General features: G+C 34.6%; 1 protein-coding gene across 21 annotated transcripts in view; it reads right to left on the minus strand.

Annotated features, from left to right (window-relative positions):
• LOC123561834 (rho guanine nucleotide exchange factor 12-like) overlaps positions 1 to 15568 on the minus strand; it is a 148675-nt gene that overhangs the window by 68288 nt on the left and 64819 nt on the right. For 18 of the 21 annotated variants that reach the window (XM_053552864.1, XM_053552854.1, XM_053552868.1 and 15 more), the window contains 5 exons: positions 12871 to 13014; positions 11142 to 11204; positions 7904 to 8095; positions 5672 to 5767; positions 1114 to 1245 (listed from right to left, as the gene is read on the minus strand). In XM_053552864.1, the coding sequence (XP_053408839.1) occupies positions 1114 to 1245; positions 5672 to 5767; positions 7904 to 8095; positions 11142 to 11204; positions 12871 to 13014 (627 nt within the window). Of the gene's footprint in view, positions 1 to 1113; positions 1246 to 3378; positions 3433 to 5671; positions 5768 to 7903; positions 8096 to 11141; positions 11205 to 12870; positions 13015 to 15568 lie in introns of all 21 variants that reach the window. The other 3 variants (XM_053552866.1, XM_053552862.1, XM_053552869.1) reach the window with 3 other exon arrangements.

The following is a 15568-nucleotide window of genomic DNA, read 5'->3' on the forward strand; positions in this document are numbered from 1 at the left end:
CAGGTAGATCCTGTGAGCTCTGAAGCGTTTACAAGGCTATTCTATGATTTGAATTTTATGTCAGGCAAAGCACTATCCAATCATAGCACTTCCCAATTTCATTTCAAGCATTGCACTGTCAAACCACGGCACTTCCCAATTTCATGTAAGACATAGCACAGTCAAATCATAGCTCTTCCGAATTTCATTTCATTTCAAAGCACTGTCAAATCATAGCACTTCTGAATTTCATTTCATTTCAAAGCACTGTCAAATCATAGCACTTCTGAATTTCATTTCATTTCAAAGCACTGTCAAATCATAGCACTTCTGAATTTCATTTCATTTCAAAGCACTGTCAAATCATAGCACCTCTGAATTTCATTTCATTTCAAAGCACTGTCAAATCATAGCTCTTCTGAATTTCATTTCATTTCAAAGCACTGTCAAATCATAGCACTTGTCTACTTCAGGAAATGAACACCACTTCCCAATTGAATTTCAGAACATTCATAGTAATGATGAAATCAGGTCATGCATTGCATTTCAAAGATACAGGAACAGCATAGCACTTCCTAATCTAAGGACAGTCATAACACTCTCAAATTACAGGACATGTTTTGCATTTCCAAACAACTTCAGGACAGCATAGCACTGTCAAATCACAAGTCAGGAGTAAAACTGTTAATGTACAGATTCTGTTTGTATTGGGTTTAGCTGTTTTTCAACAGTATTTCAGTTATGTAACAAGGGGCAGCTAACCTAACCAGTGTTCCTGGATTCTGTACCAGTACAAACCTGTTATCCACAAGTAACTGCCAACTTCCCCACATGAATCAGAGGTGGAGGATGAATGATTTCAGATACAATGTCTTTGATCAAATCATCACGGAGAACATATGCCTCGCCCAAAGATCGAACTCACAACCCCGCGATCCGTAGATCTGTGCTCTCCCCTGAGCTAAGCGGCTGGCAGAAAGTGCATGAAACGTGTAATACTACTTAAGGGCAACACAAAGCTTGTCCAATTACAGGACATCAGCAGTAGCTTTTGCTTTTTTGCTTTACATTTAATTAACAAAGTGTTCATTCTGAACAAAATACAGAAAGAAAAGATGCCAATGAGTTTCAAACCTCAATGCCTGAATCTCCTGTGACTGTGTCTATATCGAGGTTTTGACTGTGTATTGGTGTTGGTGAAGAACTTGGACTGGTACACGGTGAGTCAGAGCCAAGATCTGAGACTGTGTAAGGTACAGACGCAGTCTGGAAAAACAGAAGCAATAAACAGTTAAGTGAAAATATACATGCATTTTTATCTGCCTTGAGGTAAATGTTCTGAAAATTTCTATAACTGGAAACTTTACAATATTTCAAAAAACGATTTCAAAATATGCCAGCTATGAAAAACACCTTAATTGTGCTAAAAAACAAGAAATGGATCGTAATTTTCTAAACATAGCACAACATCAATATAAATTTTCGAAAATTGAGTATAAAAACAGAAATACCATATTTTGATTGCCATTGAGCTGTCGTACAAACGTATATCCTTTATTTAGTACCGAAAATATACCCTGAATATTTTCCATCCTTACTAACCGACAAAATCACATTAACTGACAACAATCATTTTCCAATTAACAGTCCATCTGTTCAAACAGAATACAGCCATACTGAACTGATAGAAAGTCAATATATATTTCATTGTTACCTTTAAATATAAATAATTTTCACAATGAATCTGTTTATAAATTGGAAGATCTCATACAACATTTATCTGGAAGCTGCCAGAAATACTATATATGAGATGTACTAGGAACTGCTCTTAAATATCAGTGTCTTCTATACTGTCACCTTTCTATAAAAATGTTGAAAACTATGTAAATTGTTGCCGATAACAAAGAAGACGATCTATACCACACACATTGAACAATTATAAAAATCTTGAAAAGTGTTTTTTTATATTTTTAGCCATCTTAAACTACTTTCCACTGAAAACAGTGGTATATACAATTATCGAATTATCATGGACCTGGTGAGCACAGAACTAGGCTAACAAAATTTCAAGACTACATTAAATGCATGGACAAATCTCAGTTTCTTCTCTGTATTTTTACTCATAAATTACTGGTGAATCAAGCGACAAAAACATTTATTCTGACACATATTCTTATGCCAAAAGTTGTATTTCTATCATTTTCATGACACGACAAAGGTAAATAAAGGTGACAGCATAAATGACGACTGTTTGCTTTTGAAATCATGCATAAGCCTGTACCATCCTGCTTGCAAACGTGAAACTGCATTCAAGTTTGTGAAACATGCAAATTAATGTGATTTTTGTAGTAAATAAATGTTTATTAAACATACAGCTGGTAGCCATAACAATAAATACAGCAATAAAATAATAATCTTCCCAATCAATTCAATGTTTATGATAATCTATGTACTATTTAATATGAAGTCAGTCTCCCATAAAAAGTACAAATCACACTGATAAAACGTTACTTTATATTTAGTTGATGTAAAGATACTGCTCTTTTACAAAACAGTCTAAGAAAACATGGCGCTGATCATCTGTACTAAAAATAAAATTCAAGGATTATCTTGCATTTTAACCATTACCCTGCTGAACTTCTATAATGAACTTGTCCACCTTTCAATCTGGACAGTACCATTTACTGTTGAAAGGGGTGCAAACTAAAAAGTTACTGAATGAATGGCATACAGTGCAGATCATGATCAGACTGCATGGATGTGCAGGCTGATCATGGTCTGCACTGGTCGCAAGGGCATAATCATGTCCAGCATGGTAAGGGTTAAAGCTAGTTTGTAACTACTTGCCATAACAGGTTTTTTAGTCAGGAGTTTCATGGATGTAACTGTACATTGGTACAAGTCCGGTAAACAATGATAATGAATCATACAACTATCATACAGCAGCCTGGTATCCACAGTATTTCAGTTTGAAACAATCAACAATGATTTTGGACTGTACTATCATAGAAGTAAACTATATAATGTATATTTCATACAAAATCTAGACACTCACTCCAATCATTGTTGGTCCTAGTCAGTATTATTTCACTAACTTTTCTCTGTCGCCATAGAGAAGACTTATAGTTTACATACTCTTCTTCTATATTGATGCATTTTACTTAACAAGCAACAACAATTCTAAGACACAACAAACAACATAAAAACAACATAAAAATTATTTGACTTGAATTGGTCAACAATTTGTATTAGTGTATACAGTGGGTATGCTTTCTGTCTATATAGCATTGTTAATTCGGTCAAAATGGGAACATATTCTTTATATAGATATCATTTTCTAATAATCAAGCACATCCTAATCTAACTGGGACTTTGGAATCAATCAAGCAGGCCTTTTACCTTCCGGATTGTCATTTTAGGTTTACCAAACTTTCTTCGGAAAGACTCGGATCTCTAAACACAGAAACAAAAAATAACAACAAAAATTTACATCAAACAAAATATTTAAATGTTTATTGTGCTCCATTTACCTGGCAGTTACCAAACTGCTCTGTGTTGTTGTTTTAGACATTTAATGTAATTATGCTGAGTGCATGAATATCTGAAACACCTGATGGTATTAAATAATTGAAATATTTTCCTTTTAAAATTTACAATACAATTTTTGATATATCAAAGGGGCCTACCAGTGGGATGCCAAAAGTTAACTGGTATAAATACAGAATTTTGAACCAGTAAAAAGTCTTTCATTAATGAACTCTTAAGGATAACTACCCGTAATAGGTCTCAATTTTACCAAAAGCGTACATACAACTTGATAATGTAAGCTCTGAAAATGTCAAACGATAGAAATAAGGTGCATATTGACCAGTTATATAGTGACAGAAGTTCTCAAAAATTTGCTTTAGATTACCTCCCCTGATAATTTGGTTTTTCATGAGTTATCTCTCGTGAAAACTAGAAAAAATTAATTTTCTCCTTTTTCCTACAGGGAATTTTGGATTTCTTTTTGTTATTTGTATCTGAATCATATAATGCAGCTTTCTACCGCAAATTTTTCTCGAAATTCAAGCTCAGATTCTCATAATCAAAGAAATTATATATTTCCCACAGGCATCAATATTAACTTCAATACCGATTATCTCCCCCAAAAATGAAAAAAAATTGAAAAATCTCTTGGTGAAACGTTTTTAATTTTGAATGTCTTTAAAGTAACTAAATCTCATTTAAATATTACCATCCAGTTACAAGATATGAAATATGGCTATTACACCATGTTATCCTTAAGCCAGTTATAGCACACTTTCAACTAGCAAAAAAATTTTTTTATAAGTTACAGCAAAACTGGAAAAAAAACAGCAAGATATGTGAATTGCAAAAAAGAGCAGATAAGTCTGACCAACACAGCTTCATTACTTTTCATCAATGAAACAGGTCTAATATCATAAAGTTACAATTCATTGTCACTGGATACAAAAACAATTTTTGCAAAGACTGAAAATGGTTAAAATATGCAGAATGAATATGGTTTGAAATGAAGTCATGAAAACATCAAAATCTGCCAGAACTTTTCGTCTGTGTACTAGACAATAATTCATATTCCTCTTCCATACTGAAACCCTGCATGCAAACCCTATCTTTTACATCTGCAAGTCAAGTATATCACACTTACATGCATAGAACCTTTCTATTAAACACTAGTCTTCTTGCTCAACATGTAAATACTCAACAATTTACAATTTTTTAAGAAAGAAAAATCCTGACAGAAAAAAAGGTTAAATGACCAGTTCTTGCAACATGTTTTAACCTGAAATGCACTGCAATATATACCAAAATACATGTAATATCAGTCAGAGAAAACTGTGTTGGAGTAAACAAGCATAAATGTACAAGATAAAAACTTCAGTTTGGAAAACAAAGAAACAAAACTCCAAAAAAAAACAAAAAAAAAACACACATTATTTAAAGCATAATTAACTGATGAATACAAAGTCAAGTAAGGTTTTTCTTCTAACAGGAGCCACACCATGAGAAAACCAACATAGTGCATTTGCGACCAGCATGGATCCTGACCAGCCTGCATATCAGCGCAGTCTGGTCAGGATCCATGCTGTTCGCTAACGGTTTCTCTAATTGCAAAAGGCTTTGAAAGCGAACAGCATCTGCACAGTCTGGTCTGGATCCATGCTGGTCGCAAATGCACTATGTTGGTTTTCTCATGGTGCAGCTCAATTATTTTATTTATTTAAGGTAGTCGACCACTAATGATAATCAGCAAATTACTTTCAATTCATATTCTCTGTTCCATTTTCACTGTGGGTACAGAAAGCCATTTACCTGTTACTAACAACAAATGCCCATGTAGCATACTCGAATACATAATTTCATGACTCTCATTTAAGGTTCACTACCTTAAACTAATTGCCAACAATAAGTTATCACATAAGCCTGAAGATATTGGGTTGTTTTTTTGTTTTTTTTAATTCATGTGCTTTGTAACAAACAAAAAAGTTGTGATCTGTCATGGCCTGCGTACAGGTACTGGTTGGCAAAAATAGTAAAAGCAAAATGAGCATTATTGCTAAATTAGTGTGTGATCAAAAATATTGTTAAATGAACGTTTTATCCCAATGCCCTGCAAGTCAGCTAGTACAAAAACCGTGGAAAATTAATAAATCGAACTCTTTCTTACACTCGGCCTCATCTTACGGGCATACGTTCTACGAAACCCTTTGAAACTGGAACTTTTTTTAACTTTCTTTCCCGTGCTAACTTGGGACTTTGACACCTGTAGTGTTTTAATATAAGTTAATAATATCACAACATGTAATATATCCTTCAACATTTATAACAAAACAAAGAAAAAATACTGTTACAATAACATGAAGTTCATTTTGTGTGTACCTTCATACCCTACAGTTCCTATTAATTAGGCTAATATATAGAAGTACCATTTATATCAACTAATATTAAATATGAATTAATACTTATGCTAAAGTATATATAACATATAATTAAAATACTTATTTAAATAAACTGAGAGAAGACAGCTTGCTTAAAGCAGAGGGCACTTTACACTTTTAAGCAGTATTTTCAAAATATCTGCACAGCCATTTGGAAGAAATATATTCTATTTATAACTTTACATGTAAGCCATTTTTTTTTTCAAAAAAACTTCAAACAGCCATTAGAGCATTCTAGAATAAGCAAAGATACAAGTCAAGTTTATTTTTCATTCTGTAACTGTTCACAACATATATAACTTTTGTGATAAACGAAGAATGCACTGTAACAGTAACATAAAATACATGAACCAAAACCAAACCCTAGATGTGAAATAACAAAGTGCCCCATTTATACTAAAAACTAGAAATGTGTCCATGGGACACAGATGCCCCCACTACAAGACATTAAAATGACAATTTTTTCCCAGGTCAGGGGCCATAACTCCTACAATACTGAATGAATCCGGACGCAAAACCCCAGGTGCACAACTGCACATGCTGACCAACATTCCTGTAAACTTTGGTGACTCTAGGTCAAATACTTTTGGAGCTACGCACAACACAACATTAAAATGACCAATTTTTAACTAAGTCAGGGGCCATAACTCCTACACGACTAAATGAATCCGGACGCGAAACCCCAGGGGCACAACTGCACATGCTGACCAACATTTCTGTAAACTTTGGTGACTCTAGGTCAAATACTTTTGGAGCTACGCACAACACAACATTAAAATGACCAATTTTTAACTAAGTCAGGGGCTATAACTCCTACAAGACTGAATGAATCCGGACGCAAAACCCCAGGTGCACAACTGCACATGCTGACCAACATTCCTGTAAACTTTGGTGACTCTAGGTCAAATACTTTTGGAGCTATGCGCGACACAACATTAAAATGACCAATTTTTTACTAAGTCAGGGGTCATAACTCCTACATGACTGGATGAATCCAGACGCAAAACCGCAGGTGCACAACTACACATGCTGACCAATATTCCTGTTAAGTTCTGTGACTCTTAAGTCATATACTTTTGGAGCTAGGCGCGACACAACACTAAAATGACCAATTTTTACAAAGTCAGGGGCCATAACTTCTACATGACTGAATGAATCCGGATGCGAAACCCCAGGTGCACAACTACACATGCTGACCAACATTCCTGTAAAGTTTTGTGACTCTACATCAAACACTTTTGGAGCTAGGCGCGACACAACATTCTCGGACGGACGGACAAGGGCAAATCTATATGCCCCCCCCACAAAGTGGGGGCATAAAAATGTTTCCGTCTTTTTATAAAACAGTAAATTATTCACGAGTTTGTCATGGAATACTGCAGTCAATTATTGCCCCTATCTAAATTATGGTCTCTAAAGACTGGTCACTGTCTTGGTAAATATTTTTTCACTACTTAACTGAAACTGTAAGTCTGTTGTAAAAGTTATAATGAACTTATTTCGAGTTTCATGATATTAAGACAGTAGTCTACTAATTCAATGCTTCCGGCAAGGTTCTTAGTGTTAATCATCGGTAATATTTCTAGGCTAATAGAATTAATCCTATTACAAACTTTGGCATCGTGAGATGGGCAAGTTACATAACTCTAGCTTTTATTTTGCCCCTTTTTAACAGAAATTTTGAGACAGATTTACATGTAAGCATGTTTTTCAACAGTTACTTGACTACACGTTGTGTAATTAGCAAAGTGAAAAAAGTATCAATTTTATTTACCATTATTTTCAAGTACTGAAAATTAAGGGGTGATAACTGACTGACATATTCCATTTTTAGTATAAATGGGGTTCTATATAAAGTTGATAAGGTATATAAATCAAACATAATGGGTCGAAATCAGGCATGTTTAGGGTTACAGAAAAAAATTAGTGGTTTCAAACGCCAAAAATATGAACAGTACTACCTCCGGACTGGATTCAGTTCTCTTATATCCCAGGTGACCAAAGGAGTATTCAGAAAGAGCATTTTTGCGCGTAGAAACATCTGATTTAGACCTAGAGACATTTGCGCTACCCCTTTCCTGGGCCTCAGCGGGGCTATACATGGCCCCGGGCGAGGAGCTGTGTTTCATGTGTTTACGCTCTTTCTTGGGAAGCTACAGAAATCAAAAACAACGGTAAAAACATTAAACATCATGCGTACATTTGATCTGAAAAATAAACCACTATACTACTATGATACACACTAAAGTACAACTCACTTTAACTATCCTATCTATTTGAAATTGTACAGATTTTGTTTCAAACAAAAAAAAAACAAGTTCTCTCCCTTTGACTACAAACTACAATATTATATTGTAGATGGTTCCAGATTAGTGCAATTATCAACAAAGCTGAAGGACTTGAACAGCCTTTTGTCAAAAAACAGATATTTAAAATAATATCTATGGCGTTGTATGTCTGCTAAAAGTGTGTCCTGTAGCATATATATTTGCCGTTCAACATCTGAATTAGAATCATGTTTACTTTACAACAAAATTTATCATTTAAGGTTAATGCTGCTGATAGTAAACCAACTAAAAAGCAAGCAAAGTCTGTTATGCATTATAAGCAAAAAATTAAAAAGCGAATAAAGCAATTTTATTTTCCAACAACATGAAAGTTTGGTTTGCATCTAGTTACTTTACTTGTACTGTTTGTAAAATTAGGTAATCTCATTTTTAAGCACTGTCGACATGCACATATTCTTAATTACTCCGAAACCCTTAAATTTTGATTTCAAGCGGTTTAAACTGTTGACTGAACAACAAGATCAATGCATATAATATCAATGCATATAATATGACCATAATATTTATAAACCAACAAAATTGTAAGGGGTTCAAAATTAATACAATTTTCAGAGCTACAGATAAGCTGCGTATTAGCGTAAAACATTTTGAAATTTGCAAAAAAAAACATCGAAAATGGTACTAGTGTATATTGGTAAGAACTGAAACAAGAGCACCGCCTTGCGGGTGCTGACGCTCATCTGATTTTTTTTGTGTAATAGAATATTGTCCTACCATGATTTTCTAAGTCTAAAAAGGGCCATCATTCTTGCAAAAAGCAGGATAGAGTTATGTTTCTTGATGTTCAGTGTCCACTTATGATGGTGAAAAACTGTTGCAAGTTTTAAACAATAGCTTTGATTAGTTTATGAGAAAAGTGTGACTTAAACATAATACTCAACCAAGAAAATGATTTTCTAAGTCCAAAAGGGGCAATAATTATTGCAAAAAGCCGGATGGAGTTATGTTGCTTGCTGTACAGGGTTAGCTTATGATGGTCAACAAGTGTTGCAAGTTTCAAAGCAATAGCTTTGATAGTTTAAGAGAAAAAGTTGACCTAAACATAAAACTTAACCAAGAAATCTGATATTTTCTAAGTCCAAAGGGGCCATAAATCTTGCAAAAAGCAGGATGGAGTTATGTTTCTTGCTGTACAGGGTCAACTTATGATGGTGAACAAGTGTTGCAAGTTTTAAAGCAATAGCTTTGATAGTTTAGGATAAAAGCTGACCTAAACATAAAACTTAACCAAGAAAACTGATTTTCTAAGTCAAAAGGGGCAATAAATCTTGCAAAAAGCAAGATGGAGTTATGTTTCTTGATGTACAGGGTCTGCTTATGATGGTGAACAAGAATTCCAAGTTTCAAAGCAATAGCTTTGATAGTTTAGGAGAAAAGTTGACCTAAACATAAAACTTAACCAAGAAATCTGATATTTTCTAAGTACAAAAGGGGCCATAAATCTTGCAAAAAGCAAGATGGAGTTATGTTTCTTGATGTACAGGGTCTGCTTATGATGGTGAACAAGTATTCCAAGTTTCAAAGCAATAGCTTTGATAGTTTAGGAGAAAAGTTGACCTAAACATAAAACTTAACCAAGAAATCTGATATTTTCTAAGTACAAAAGGGGCCATAAATCTTGCAAAAAGCAAGATGGAGTTACGTTTCTTGCTATACAGGGTCAGCTTATGATGGTGAACAAGTATTCCAAGTTTCAAAGCAATAGCTTTGATAGTTTAGGAGAAAAGCTGACCTAAACATAAAACTTAACCAGGCAACGCCGACGCCGACGCCGACAACCGCTCAAGTGATGACAATAACTCATCATTTTTTTTCAAAAAATCAGATGAGCTAGAAATAAGACCCATACCCGACACAATTAAAATGAATAATGCAGCAAATAAAAATCAAAAGGAATTTGTACATTTATAGAAGGTAATTAGTATTTGGGCAAATAAAGGCACAGGCAGTTATATATACTTATTACTCATAATGAATGGTTGCAGAAACAATAAACTTAGCATTTAAAGATGCAACTGAACATTATATTTACAACGTATTTAAGCGAATATCTTTTGGAGAATTGAGAAAACTGCAATTACGTTAAATCACAGGGTGTAACAACCTTAGGAAAATAAATTGAGGGGTAAAATACTCTTGGACTTTAAATCTTATCTGGAGCTCTGATTTCAATTATGTATGTTTCAACACTAGGCACTACACAATAATACCGCTATCATTTTCATTTTGAGAATTCTTAGACCCCTTCCATTTTTGTCTTAAGGTAGTGGACCTGAATGACACTCAGCAATTACATAACTGAGCCGTGCCATGAGAAAACCAACATAGTGCATTTGCGACCAGTTTCTCTGATTGCAACAGGCTTTGAAAGTGAACAGCATGGATCCTGACCAGACTGCGTGGATGCACAGGCTGGTCTGGATCCATGCTGGTCGCAAAGCCACTATGTTGGTTTTCTCATGGTGCGGCTCATTCTCGTTCGGTAATTCAACACCGTTTGGACGTAAAGTAGCTTCATGCCCACAGAACTTTTCAGAAACTACTGGAAAATGAAAAAAACGTGCAGAAGAACATGTAATTTGCCAACTGTGATTACCAGTCCTCTACCTTTAATATATTAATCTCTTGTTTCATGATCAGTCTCAACAGTATGTATCTATTTTATGATCAAGTCAAGGGGAGGTAAATTCCACACAAAGTGCTAGTTTCAACACAGTGCATAGTAACACCATACCAGGAAACACACCAATCTCACTTAAAGAAGACTTGAAACTGTGTAAAGGAGTATAAATAGTTGTCAGCTACTTCTAGGTAATACAAGAGAGGTATGTAAAGAAGGAAGATATCTTACCCATGAGGACACTGAGTGAGTATCTGACGTAACCGACTCCGAATCTACATTTATTACTGGCGGCTGAAATATATAAATTTGTGAAAAGCCTGAGATTTGACAATTATAAAATGAAAGAATTAATATCAATACTAAGACTTCTATCTGATTAAGTGACTACTGCACTGTAAGGTGTTAGCTGTTTCAAAATATTGACCTTTTCCGCAGCTAACATTATATGAAAAACAATGATGACGGACAAACTGTTTCAAAGATCACAAATGCTCCATGTCAAATACCCTAGACTCTCTAAGCCCTACACTTTTTGAGAAGATTTTTTTTTTTCAATGTTATCATTTTTAGAAAAAAAATAATGCTGACCATTGTGGCCTCCTCAGATCCAACAAGCAGTTCATAAGAAGTCATTTAAAGAAAAACACTGACAAAGAATACCCAAGTGCCCGACTATAATACAGGTAACTCATCTGCTTGGAGTGATAAAAACAGCAGTGAAAAACATAACATATGGCTCCTAATTAATGCAAATCATCTACTAACTTATATGAATACATTAACAGCAAACTTCAAACAGGTTTGAACTACATCTGAATAAGTACTGCAGAATTAGTAATGAAATAACAATATCTTGTAAGAGCATGCAGATATATATTTATTTCTTTGTAGACTTGACATTCATTGTGAAGACTGCATAGAAATGGCAATTCTGTGTAATACATCATTCAACTGAAGAATGAGTTTTGTTGCGATATTTAGAACACGCCTCTCACATGAACATTATTCATTGTTTAAGTAGTTTTTTACTTTGTAGTAATGCCAAAGAAATACTCTTTTTTTCCTATTGTTGCATACATTAATACTGAAGTATACTTGTTTCAGTTTTTTATTCATACTGAGATCTAAGATGTAGCTATTTCCTTACACCTCGCCATATAACCTCAGTATGAGAAGTACAAGAGGTCACTAGCTCCAGGTCTGGTAAAAGTTCTTAGTGATCATTTCATTGAAATCAATACAGTACTGCCTGTATCAAAGACACTCCAGCAGAGAAAATATCACCCCACCACACATAAAGAATCAGCCAGCTCTGGTACAGTATATAGGGAACCAGTCAGCACTAGTATATCACACAAAGAACCAGCAAGCATTCGCATAGTATACTGAGAACCAGCCAGTACTGGCACTTAATATCTGGATGGTTGGTCACAATGAAACAACTGTTGAAAAATGGCACTGCACCCACATCAATGAACAGAGTTTCCTTTAAAAAGTTCAGCGCTATAGTACAATTCACACCTCCTATAGGTACTATTAACCCTTGAATCTCAGTACAACACATAAGAATGTTTCTTTAAAGTACATATCTTCAAGTATGCATTGTCTACATAATCTATAAACAGCAACTTTCACTGCTAGAAAAGCTATTACCATTTTCTCAGTATCTTTAGTTACAATAGGTTTAGAACATTCCCTAATTATAGGATAAACCCTTGTCTCTATCAGTAACACTTTGTCAAGCAGCCTGGCATGAATGACATATCCAAGAGCCATTGACAAGATCATTTCTGAGTTTTATTTGGATCTCCAGCAAGGAAAGCTGATCCTCACAAAACTTATGAAAACAGTTTCTTTTTTCAATATTGTTTCAAAACTTCTAAGCGAACCAAATGCTGGGGTTCCCTGATTCTGAAATGAACTGGGTGTTTGTATCAGCGAGTCGTGTATAAAGTACCTGTGAATCTCGGCTAAAGTTCCCAGTACCACCTGGAATACTCTGTAGCTGTGCCTCTAAAATCTTTAACGTCTTCTCCTTCTCTTGCAACTTGTCTTGCAGTTTACTGTTTAAGGGGTTTGCTTTACACTCTTTCCTTATTTTCTGAAATCAAAAACACAATTGCTTACTTTCTACAACAACTCTTCTTAGAAAATACAAATGAAATACCATAGAAAGCATCAAGCATCATGTTTGTTTGAATGCTACTTTTTCACCCTTTGCAGTAAAAGAATATTATTTTTTGTGTGTTTATTTCAGCTATTATAGAGGTTAAAAATGGCCAAACAAAAATAGAATAGCTTATGTATAAAAAGTTCTGTGCTTGTCAACAACAAACATTCCCGATATATCACATTTAGAACTTTCATGACGTTTATTTATTAACACATTTTGTTTTTGAAGCTTTTCCTAATTATTGTTTTACTGAACCTTGTCCTTTAATAGATTTCCGTCAGAAAAATTTCTTAAAATACCTTCTAGAAAATACTGTTTGTTTGTTTGTTTGTTTCGTGTTAAATGCTATTTTCAACACAATTGCAGTTATGTAACAGCGGGCAATTAACCTAACCAGTGTTCTTGGATTCTGTACCAATACAAACCTGTTCTGCCCATATAACTGCCAACTTCCAGAAAATATTTATAACATACTATGTATAACAAGACAGTAAAATTAATGTTTATCACTGTGTTCACATTTATATTGTTTTTGTTTTTGTGTTTATTGCCACAATGACAAAGTTTAAGTCATTATGGCAATTTTTCAAGTTTTTGTTGGTGGCGGAAGACCCCAGGTGCCCTTTCAGCCATTTGGGTAGAACTACTGACCTGTGGTAAACCAGTTGGATGGCTTCGTCACACAAAGAATTCCACACCCAAAGTGAGGTAAACATATCGGTAAGGGGCAAGTTATTCAAAGTCAGTGATCTAAACCACTCAGCCACACAAAGGCCCCTTGACTTCAACTTTACTTCTTTTTTTTTCAATATCAAGTTTTATCTTGAAATCTCACAGACTTCAACCAAGCAACTACAGTACAGTTACACTCGTGACCTGTGTTCTGACAGGCTAAGCATACACCTATCACGTTTTTTTTGTGTTTTCAATCTATTAACCTGATTTTCTTTTCTCTGTCCAAGTCAATCAAGTTGTCTTATCATAACCGAAGTTTAACACAGATTCTCTTCAACATCTCACTGCTTTAATAGCTTTTTCATAACTATGAGCATATGTCCCTGGTGATGAAGTCTAGTTACTGCATTCTATACAGGTGTTATAAAAATGTACAGTTTTGTTAGTATCTCAAACAGTATCCTCTGATGGTGAGATACTATCCAGTAACTATTGATGATGGTTCCGTCAGATGACAAAATTTCTTACAGTCTTAATAAAAGCAATGTTTTTTGGCAAAACCATCTATTTTCCCTATCTTTTTCTCTATTTTATGTGTCTTTAAAATGTTCTCTTTCCTTTTTACAAGTTTCAAGAACTGTTCATGAACTCTGCACCAATAATAGAAACTGACCCCACATAAAGTGACTCAATTACATTCGATCTAACAAACCTGATCCTTTTCTTTACCAATGGACAGCAAGTATATTCATACAGAGAGATGTCACTTAACAACTTTACAGATTAAAGTTTGGCAACAGCCAACACCTAACATTTCAGCCTTTACAAAGATGGACAAATTCCAAAATCTGGAAAAAACATTTATTCTTGATGCGAGTCCACTGAACAAAACTGCCATTGACTTAAAACAAATGTGCCTTGAAAACTCAATCTCAGTAAAGGCTTTATTCTACTCTACCCGAATAATAATAACTGGTTGTTTGTAAGCACAATCTTCAAACTGACCAGTGAGTAGGCTACCAAACTGGTCTCCTTACTAAGTTTTATATTTTACTGTAGGGATAATACATGTTTTTTTGTGTATTAACGTCTGCAGAAGCCCGCGGGATTGTTTGTGACCGAGACCGAGGGTCGAGGTCACAAACATATCCCAAGGGCTTCTGCAGGCGTTAACACACAAAACAAACGTGTGTTGTCACTATTCTTGCATAAAAAACATTACATGACGACTAAATGCATTGTTTTCATATGTGATGACTTGACGATTCCGGTACATTTTTTATTTACCATTCTTGTTGTTCTTGCTGTTCTTGGAAACGGTAAATATGTTTTAAATATCCATAACCGGGGCACACATAACAACAACACTACTAAAAGCGTGATTTGAAGGTTTTTGAGCTTCTTATTTTTATTTTTAGTTATTACAAACGTTACATTACACATAATTTTGCATATAACTAAAAAATTTGATAAACAGGAACACAATTATTTTAACAAGAGATCACAGAGTGATCTTGGCGCCCACCAATGTTCCATTTTTGAGTGTTCCAAATTTCAAGACTTACTGACTAGCTCAAGGTCAAATTTCATTTCCATACACAACACTTTGCATGTGGTCCAAATTCGAAAGTTGTAGCTTGAGAAATGTGAAAGTAGGACACTAGATCAATTTCAAGGACGAAATGTGAAAGTAGGTCACTAGGTCAAAATCAAGGTCAAATTACACTTCAGAACACAAATTTATGCATGTGGTCCAAATTTAAAGCCTGTACCTTCAAAAATGTGAAAGTAGGTCACTAGGTCAATG

The sequence above is a fragment of the Mercenaria mercenaria genome, chromosome 10 (assembly GCF_021730395.1).
Source record: "Mercenaria mercenaria strain notata chromosome 10, MADL_Memer_1, whole genome shotgun sequence".
NCBI lineage: Eukaryota > Metazoa > Mollusca > Bivalvia > Venerida > Veneridae > Mercenaria > Mercenaria mercenaria.